Source organism: Anas acuta, chromosome 3 (genome assembly GCF_963932015.1).
Source record: "Anas acuta chromosome 3, bAnaAcu1.1, whole genome shotgun sequence".
NCBI lineage: Eukaryota > Metazoa > Chordata > Aves > Anseriformes > Anatidae > Anas > Anas acuta.
This window is the reverse complement of record NC_088981.1, coordinates 44,628,925-44,638,719: the sequence shown is the minus strand read 5'-3', so window position 1 is coordinate 44,638,719 and position 9,795 is coordinate 44,628,925. Positions and strand designations below refer to the sequence as shown.

General features: G+C 41.7%; 1 protein-coding gene across 4 annotated transcripts in view; it reads left to right on the top strand.

Annotated features, from left to right (window-relative positions):
- The first annotated feature begins 285 nt into the window (after positions 1 to 285).
- KIF25 (kinesin family member 25) overlaps positions 286 to 9,795 on the top strand; it is a 40,387-nt gene continuing 30,877 nt past the window's right edge. Inside the window, exons 1-5 of one of the 4 annotated variants that reach the window (XM_068676883.1) lie at positions 287 to 393; positions 1,732 to 1,916; positions 2,007 to 2,072; positions 6,195 to 6,311; positions 8,122 to 8,260. In XM_068676883.1, the coding sequence (XP_068532984.1) occupies positions 1,776 to 1,916; positions 2,007 to 2,072; positions 6,195 to 6,311; positions 8,122 to 8,260 (463 nt within the window). In that variant the 5' untranslated portion in view covers positions 287 to 393; positions 1,732 to 1,775. Of the gene's footprint in view, positions 394 to 1,546; positions 1,917 to 2,006; positions 2,073 to 6,194; positions 6,312 to 8,121; positions 8,261 to 9,795 lie in introns of those variants that run through there. The other 3 variants (XM_068676884.1, XR_011094859.1, XM_068676882.1) reach the window with 3 other exon arrangements.

The window sequence follows — 9,795 nt, the reverse complement described above, 5'->3', positions numbered from 1 at the left end:
ACAAACTAAAAATAAAAACACCACACCAGCCCTGCCACACGCCGGCAGGGGGGAGCTGGCCCAGGCAGCCTCCTCAGCCGCCCCCGCCCTCCCTGCGCCGCGATTGGTGGTTCCCGCTGCCACTCAAGCTGCCAGTAGCCCCGGCTCCACAGTTCCCGCTCGGCCAATCGCAGCGCCCGCCGGACGAGGGAGACGGTGCTTGTCGCCATGGCAGCGCCGCGGACGCCCCGGCCGCCTTTCTGATTGGCCGCTTTAAATCCCCGGGGGACGGGGGGAGGAGCGAGGCGCAGCGCAGCGCGGGGCAGTGGCGGGAGCGCGATGCGGCCGCGCGGCGGGAGCGGCCCCGGGCCCGTGTGGGCACAGCGCGTCCGGCAGCTGCAGCGCGGGCTGAGGGTGAGGGGCGGGGCCTCGGGGCGGGTGGGCGGGGCTACAGCGAGGTGGGCGGGGCCTCCCGTATGGTGGGCGGGGCTTCGGGTGGGGTGGGCGGGGCTTCGGGTGGGGTGGGCGGGGCCGGGGTGGCTCGGGTTGACCTGATGGCTCTGGCTCCTGCAGTGAGCCCGCTGCTCCTCTTTCTGCCCCTCTCTGTTAAAAATATGTTTCTAAGGGTTGAAATTCGCAGTCTGTTCGGATTTCAGCAAAGCTTTTGTTACTGTTTCGTATAGCGTTCCTTTGGGTAGAATGCCCAGTACGCAGCTAGACAAAAACATAATTCAATGGGTGAACAATAAACAGGGTCAGGGTACAGTTGGGTTGCAGTAAATGGGGTTGTATCAGGCTGGTGGGCAGCCACCGGTGGGGTGCTGCTGGGCTCTGCTCTGCGGCCAGTTGTCTTCAAGGCTTTCATAAACGTAGGGCTTGAAGGCGTACAGAGTAAGTGTGTGGATGGCACTGAACTGGGAGGAGCTGTTGGCTCTCCCAAGGGCAGTGAAGCCTTGCAGGAAACCATAAAACGTTAGAGGTCTGGCTCATCACCGCTTCTGTGAAGCTTGTGCATGAGCGTGATTCTGCACCTGGGATGGGGCAGCTCTGGGTGTCTGTACTCACTGGGGGGGATGAGAGGCTGGAGAGCAGCCCCGCAGGAAGGGAGCTGGGGGCTCTGGTCAGCAGCAAGTTGAACGCAAAGCCATGGTGAGCCCGGGCAGCCAAAATGGCCAGCTGTACCCTGGGGTGCATCAGGCACGGCACTGCTACGCCAGCTGAGGGAAGGGATTGTCCTGCTCTGCTCTGCACTGGTGTGGCCTCACCTCAAGCACAGTGTGCGGTTTTGGGCAGCACACTATAAAAAGGACATATTATGAAGTGTCCAAAGTAGGGCTACAAATGTGGTGAAGGGTCTGGAGGGGACGATGCCTGAGGAGCCCCTGAGGCCCCTTGGTTTGTTCAGCCCCGAGCAGAGCAGGCTGAGGGGAGGCCTCATGGCGGCCTGCAGCTTCCTCACGAGGGGAGCGGAGGGGCAGGCGCTGAGCTCTGCTCTCTGGGGACAGCGACAGGACCCGAGGGGACAGCATGGAGCTGGGACAGGGGAGGGTCAGGCTGGGGGTTAGGGAAAGGGTCTGCACCCAGAGGTGGTTGGGCACTGGGACAGGCTCCCCAGGGCAGTGGTCATGGCACCGAGCCTGGAAGAGTTCAAGAAACATTTGAACAATGCTCTCAGAAACGTGGTTTGGTTTTTGGGTGGTCCTGTGTGGGAGCCAGGAGTTGGACTTGATGATCCTTATGGGTCACTTCCAGCCCGGGATATTCCAGGACTCAGTGGGAATTTGCCAGGCTGTCTGATGTGGAGGTCAGACTGCGCTGCCTGGGGCTGGGCTAGAAATCGGGCCTCAGAGCTGTGCCCGTCCTGCCCAGCCCGGCTGCTGGGCAGGACGGGTGCCAGCTATTTCTGCGGACACCAACAACAAAAAGTATATAATGAGGTAACTTTTATCAGACTCGTATTTATTTTATTTTTCCTTTGGTGGGTTTGGGTGTGTTGTTTGTTGTTGTGTTTGTTTTTGTTTTCTTAGACCAAAGAAGAAAGAATAGTCGTCCTGGAAACTGAAAATGCTGCTCTTCATCTAAAACTTGCAGAGGTATTTATTTATTTATTTATTTATTTATTTATTTATTTCCAGAAAGAATTATTGTGGAAACAGAAAAAAGACACTGAAGTCAACCTTCATATTTTCATGTTTTGCAATCTTCCTGTTGGGGGAAATCTATGAAGAGATTAAGGCTCAGTGTTTCTTTATTATTTTAATTATGAATGGTAGCAATAACAACAGACTGATTAAGTAACTAGAAGTTGGGACACATTTAAATAGTTGCCATTGTTTTAAATCTGCAAAAGTGAACTGAGGGGCAGACTCTAGAAGAATTAAATACAGAATTTTGCTTTCTGCTTACAGTGAAAATGTGTGCCTAAAAGATGGAGGCAGATTTTGAAGAAATACTTTGTAGATACAATTTGAATAATGCTTTAAAAAGCACTGTTTGTATACTGCAGGAGCTGTATTTCATTGTGTGTAGACAAAGATGCCCTTTTTGCATGTCTTAATAGCACTAATGCTAGAGTTGTCTGGAAAAGGCAGTGTTGTTGCAGAAGTCAATTACAGAGCAAGCTGCAGTAATGACACTCAGTTTTTATATCCTTCTTCAGAAGGAAATTTTATTTCTAGACCATTATTGCAACAAGCAGTAGCCTGTGATAATGTTTGGTGTCTTCAAAGGTAAGACTTCAAAGATGTAGAGAACTTTGAATATTTATTTATACCTCTAGACTAGAGCCAGCTGTGAGATTTAGTTGCAACAGAGACTGCTGGCCAAGAGTTTCTAATCTGCTCTGAAGCATTAAATGGTTGTGTGACCTCAGGAAAGCCACTTGGCCTCCCTGTGGGTCTGTTAACACCTGTGGATAAAAGTGGGTTTAACAGTTTTCAAAGCCTGATTAGAATCCAGACGGTACATCTGAAATGAGTTTTGCTAGGTATGCAGAAGAATACTGTAATTTATTCTGAGAAAATGTTTCTGTTGATTTTTTCAGCTTCATCATATTTAATAAAAATCTTAATTATTTCATCTTTTTTCTTATTCTGACAGATACAAGAAATTATTCTTGCCAGGAAGGTGCTTCAGATGTAATAAACAGTTATCTGAGTATTAGATAATAAAGCCTTGTTTTCCGTGGATTCATGCATCACGGTTAACTGATTTTTTAACTGCTTTATCAGGAGTCCCTATTATACACAAGGGAATGTGCACAAAGTACTTACTGCCAGTACAGGGAAAGGTTTTGCATACATGTAAAAAAATCATCTGAGATTTATCATCTAGCCTGCAATCAAGCTTTGAAAAACATTTAATCTACGTTACCCCAAAGAATTTTATACTGTTTGACAGGCTATTGTCACAGCCTTTGCAGAGCTTGCACCTCTAGTTTACATTTCTGGGAGAACCCTTCAAGAGCTCAGTGTGTCTACAGGGGGCAGCTCTCCCTCTGCTTCCTGCACATCCCCAGCTACCCTCCAAGCCCATTGAGTTGGTCCTGTTTCTCTCAGCTTTGTATGTTCCCCACTTCAGTGCCACCTCTGTCTCGTGCTTTTGTTTGGCCCTTCTGCTGGGCCAGAAGCAGGAGGTGGTACCTCTCAGCCAGGTCTGGCCGTGTGCTAGCTGGAGCTACGTGTTGCCATTGCCTGGTGAATGAGGTCCATGTGCCTGCCAGCTGGCAAAACATATGGCTTCCAGAGCTGTATCCTTTGTGGGGATGTGCTGCAGAAATGCAGCCTTTTGAGACATCTCTCGTCTGTTAGAGGTGACTGAAACTGACAAAAGGGTGCTGGAAGGGCAGACACCAGGACAGTGCAACCACAAAAGCCTTTTTCCTTCAGAAACCATCAGTAGATATCCATAACATGATTCCCTCCAGAGCTAGATAATTTAGATCTCTGTATGGCCCAGCTTTTCCATTACAGATGAGATGTGTAGCTGCTGGAAAACAAACAAGCAAACAAAAAACAATAACAACAACAACACCAAAAAACAAAACAAAAACACAGAATTGTTTCAGTTTGTTGCAAAAGGTGCTTGAAGATATAAGCACCTACAGAAATGAGGAGCATGCCAGTGATACCACCCTCAGTCAGAAGCAACGTCAAATGATTAGTGGAAATACCTTATAACTAGCCTTGCACTGATGTTTCTACTGAGGTTGTTAGTTAAGTACACTTAACATTCTCATTTTCCTTGGCTAATTTGGCCCAGGAATCTGAAAGTGTGAAGAAAGTATGCACTGGCTGAAGCGAGATACGGATCTTTGAAGATAAACTTACAAGGATGGCCCTAAATTAGGATTTGCAGTGTAAAAGTTTGTCTGTTAGTTGCATCAGTCTAATACAAGTGTTATCTCCTCCTATAGACCTTCCCTTGCCTGTATCTTTAGGACAATCATGAATAAACAGCCCTGCCACTGTTTTCTACAGCCTTGTATATTATTATCTTAGCAGCGTATTATAAGAGTTGTTAAAGGTCAGATTCTTTGTCTGCAGGCTTACCTTTGTGTATTTGGAAACGCTTGCCTACCTGCATACCCCTTGCTTTGGTTTGCAGCTCCTGAGGTCCTCCTGATCCTGCAGACACATAAAGCCAAGTCTGCCAGAATGGGTCTGGTGGCAGAACTGAGACTGCAGTTTGGGTAACACTATTAAGTAGCTTGGTTTCAATTCTGTTTGTAATAAAGCTATAATAAGAAGATTTATAGCCATTTTTTTGTCTTCTCATGCCCAAGCCCAGATTTGCAAATTTTGACCTGCAGAGAATTCTGATGAATGCAAAAGCTATTTTAATGGAGAAAACCTCAAAACCACGGCAGCATTTGCAAAAATGCCAAACCTGACAGTGGGAGGGATGAGAAGTTGACTGCAGTAAAGGTAGAATTGACCATTGCATCTGTGTCCTCTGTGCTGAGAAAAAAAGGATAGTCAGGGGGAACCTACGCAGGTGGTAGAAAACATACTAGATGTTAAAAATACATTTGTTTTTTGCTAACTTAAGCTCATTTAATGACAACGCTTCAGTGCTATAACTGCTTGTACATGCTTTTAATTTTTCATATGTGGTTAGAATATTAATTCTGGTGCACTGCTTGTATGCATTTTTGTCAAGCACATTTATAAATATTGTGTCTGAGTAACACAAGTCTTGAAAATCCCCAGAGTAAGAGAACACAGGAATAGCAGTATAGGAGCTGTCTCAATTTCTGGGAGCTTAAAGCCTGTAATAAAAGAGAAGAATACTTTTTAAATAATCTCTTTCTGCTATTTCTTTTCCATGTAAGAACTTTTAAAATTAGCATTAAAATATTATGTAGCTGTGGAGGGCCTCCAGTTGCGTTTGCAAATAAAAAGTGTATGAAAAAGTTGGTTTAGACAAGTTAAATATTTTTATTGGAAAATATCATTTTTCTTTATTCTAACGTCTCCCAAATATTATATTGTTGTTTTTGCAGATATCATCTGTAGTTAAACTTCGAGTATAATTAAATCTGTTTATTTTTTTTCCTGTCATGGTCAGGTGATTGGAATTAAATCAATCTCCTGTTTTATGCCATTGTGCTTTTTCTGTCCTCTGTTAATTTAACAAGCAGAGAACTGCAGTCACAGAATTTATGGTCTGAATAAGCTAGGAAATAAGTATGTGCTGGAGACAAGAGCATCCCAAACATAAGGAAGGAGACTGTCAGTGCTGGTTAAGGAATGATAGATGTTGATAGGTTGCTGGGAAATGTAGGTGAAGAAGTTGCAGCTGATTTTCAGTACCAGGGTTGTCAATAAATTACAAAAATGCAGTTTTTAATATAATACAGATTCTGTCATATTGCAGAATTTCACAAGTACTCTACATAGATTTCATCCCTCTGTTCTTGCTGGGACATATTTAAAGTTGTATTGTTTCTGTTATTCTTTTGATTTCAAATTTTGATCTCAAAAATTTAGCCATAAAAATTGCTTTTGCATAATAGGATATTTTAGATTACTAGAAAGCCTTCTCGTCCCTTAAAAAAAACCTGCTTTGATTACTTTGAAGACCCACTTACGTGCAGTTTTGCACCGTTGCAACTCTGCTGAATGCAATGTTTACAGGGACAAAGGGGACAAAACACAACAAAAACAGGAGCACTTTGAAGTGATTTTTAGGTGATTTTTCCTTTTTTTAAACAGTATCAAGGGTTGGCTGGAAGAAGCACTAATGAAGTATTGCAGCTCTACTCTGCTCATGGGCAGCAGCAGAAATTGCAGAGAAGTTCTGTTGTAACCCACCTACATGAGGCAATAAAGGTAAAGACATTTAATAATAATGTAGGTACAATCTATGCCATAAACATATACATGCTTATGAAATAAAATAAAACACAGAAAATGGTCAGATTTGACCCTGATCTATGGTTTTATTTTATTCACTGCAGTTCTTACAGCAAAGTGTAGCAGTGTCTGAGTTGGCTTAAAACTTGTAGTGATTTTGCTTCAATAGGCTGCAAAGTTACCTGAGCAGTCAGTAAGTGGCTGCTTCTGAGTTACAGGATCTCATGTATAGACTGGTATCAATACCTGAACTATTTTAGTAGTCAAAATCTTGAATCCCTGATACGACTATCATATAGACATCCCCTAAGAAACAATACTTGTGATGTCATTTAACCAGATAGCCAGATCCTAACAAGGGCACTGGAGAGCTCCATTGATTTCACTGAGAGTTGTTCTGTTCTGGAGGACCTCGGAATCAGGATTAGTTCCCTGTTCTCTCAGTCAGGTTGTCTTCTACTGGAACTGTTCTTCCAATACTAGTACAATAATATTTGTCTTTGTTGAGGTACATGTTCCTTAAGTTACTCTACAGAACACTGTTCCTTTTAAGGATACTTAAAATGTCAGCTTTTCTCAGGGTAGCACTGAATAGCTGAGGGTAGCAAAAAATGGATCAGGGAATAAATCTGTTTCCTTCAGGCAAAAGGATTTAGCTTAATTGTAGCAGTACTTTTCTTGGTAGGTCTTGCAGTGGAGCTTTATATTTTAGGATAGCTAGAATGGCAGAAGTGCTTGTGATGCAATATCAGTGGGCTGTGATGGTTTACAACCAGAGATCAATGAATGCTAAAAGAGCGTAAAGCTCTCCAAATAAAAGTCTAAATTAATAGCATTCCTCTACCTGTAATTAAAAAATTTAAAAAATTGTTTGCAGTTATGTTCTGGGAGGGAGAACTACAGTGATTTTCTCCCTTTAGTTTATTTTTTTGTTTTATCATTGAACCTACTTAATTAATTCAAGGTCAGTACCAAAACTGGAAAAATAAAATGTCACAGAATAATACGTGACTCTTTGTACAAGGCTGACTAATGAAACATCACAGTGTTTCTATGAGAGAAGGTATCATGAAGTACATCTTGCAGATGGCTTTACATGTCCTTTCCAAGACTAAGATGGCAAGAAGTCTTCTAATCCTAAAATCAAGTTAATTTATTTTTTACTTTTTTTGGACTTCTAAGTGAATGTAAGCTGTTCTTATAAACATTTAGAAGTTGCATCATGCATAATATGCTGAGTTACATTAATAATGGAAATATTTCACGAACAATAAAAGTTTCTGATCTTTTCAAAACACATCAGTTCTTGAAGAAAGGCATAGAACTGGCTCATGTACAAAATGACTTAGGGAGAACCTTAACATATACCTCCTGATTAAAGGATTGAAAATGAATGCTGTAAGGGGTACATGGATCACAGTTTTACATTGCCGATTCTGGATGTGCCTTTTAAGTGGACAGAACACACAACCTGATTTTTGTTTGATGAAATAAGAACAATATTGTGTTATACCCAAAGCTGTGTGATGGTCCTTGTATATCAAATAAGATAGTAAGGATCCTTAAAGTCTTGCTGAAATCTTTAGGACGTGACATTGGCGAATATCTTGCAAGATCCTTCTCTAATGTGCTGAAAGACAGACTCCTGAAGAATTCCTCTCATCAAGTAGAGGGTTCCTCCTGATTGTGATATCTCACCTCTGTTATTTGTATAGTGGTTATATTGATTCTTCCTTAATGGTTATTTTTGTGTCTTTATAACATATTTTTTCTTCTTGCTGTTAAGAGGCTTAAGCAAGACATGAAGAGCCTCCGTTCATTTGCTCTCGAGCTTTCAAAAGACTTTCAGCGTCAATGCAAGGCTTATCTTTACCAAGCTTTGACAGCAGTCCAAGAGATACAGCTGCAAAACGAAGCAATGCAAAGTAAGGCTCATTGCACTTACATTTCAAATGTGTAACATCAACAATGTCATTGGCAAATGTTAGTAGCATTGAAAGATTGAGTTTGATTCTGAGACACCAGCACTTGGTTTTGTTTGATGTTAGATCATCAAGGAATCCTGAAATGTTAGAAAGAGTACAAATAACTCTGCATTTTCTCAGGGCAATATGGCTGATAATTTGGATTCAGCTTTTGTGTTGATTGCAGCTGCTACTAGGCTGCTGAGTTAGCTCAGCTGTAACATTTTTAAACCAAAGTTCTCAGGCTTGTTATCATGATGATTTTAAAATAGCTCAATAAAGAATGTGTTGCTTTAGCTGCAATTTGCCTGTTTTTGGCTGTACCAAATAAGGAATTAGGTGATTTCATAGATTTCTGAAAATAATGTCTGAATTTAGGACAGACCAGATTTTTAATATTTCTGTATATTTAGGAGAAAATTTTACTCTGAAATCAAAAGCAGTTCCACTTACTGGTCTGTGGAAAACAACACCGTAGGCAATGCTCTTTACCTAGAATTACCTGGGTAATTAACAGAATTTACCTGAATTCTGTTTCAGAATTCTGTTTCTGAATTCTGTTTCAGAATTCTGGTCCGCATTCATGTGTAGATGTAAAGCAGACCCTGCAAAGCACTGGTGCTCTCCACCCTCATCATTGAGGACTAAGTGCATTGGTCCTATACCTGGATCTCTTGGCATGGATCTATGCACCTGCTTCCAATCTGATTGATTCTGGTGATGCTCCTACCAGGTCTGAGAACACAACACAAAACAGATTGTGACATGGGGCTTTAATTGTTTGAAATTGATGAAGCTGATGAAATAACATATATAGAACTTTATAATGAGAGTCCCTGTGTGATTCTCTGATATCTTTGTGTTGCCATATAAAATGTACATTTTCCTTCTGCTGTACTTATTCGAAATAATTTTGGGACTGCTTTGATTCTGATAGGGCTACTCATGTCAACAGCAACAAACAACATGCTTAGTGACGTGTTTGCATAACTTGTCCCGGTATGTTATGTATTACATTATGATTAAAATGGATTAGGTTACTGTATTATCTCTGTAGAGAAAATGCTTTAAGAAGTTGATTTTAAAATTGGAAAAAGAAAAACAAAATATAAAATTAAACCTAGCTAAATGTGAATGTTCCCCTTATTGAAGCAGGGAGCTATAGGAACAGATCAGAGGTTCAGTTTGGCACTTCAACTAATGTGATGTACATAAATGGTGGATAGTCCTTATGAGGCCCTGCGAATTCCTGTTGACTGAACTGACCTTCCATTTTTTCTATTAAATCATAACCAGAAGAGGCTTTGTTGCCTGTAACAAAATTGTGTGTCAGTACATAGGTGGGTGACATGTTTTTAAAGTCGTAATTTTTCAGATCTCTGTCAGATGTTTTAAATGAAGATTTCATCGTTAAGGTTAGATACTACAGTCAGAATTGCTGTCCTGAAATTAAATATAATCTTTCCTAAACAAAAAGCCCAAAATGTGTATTCTAG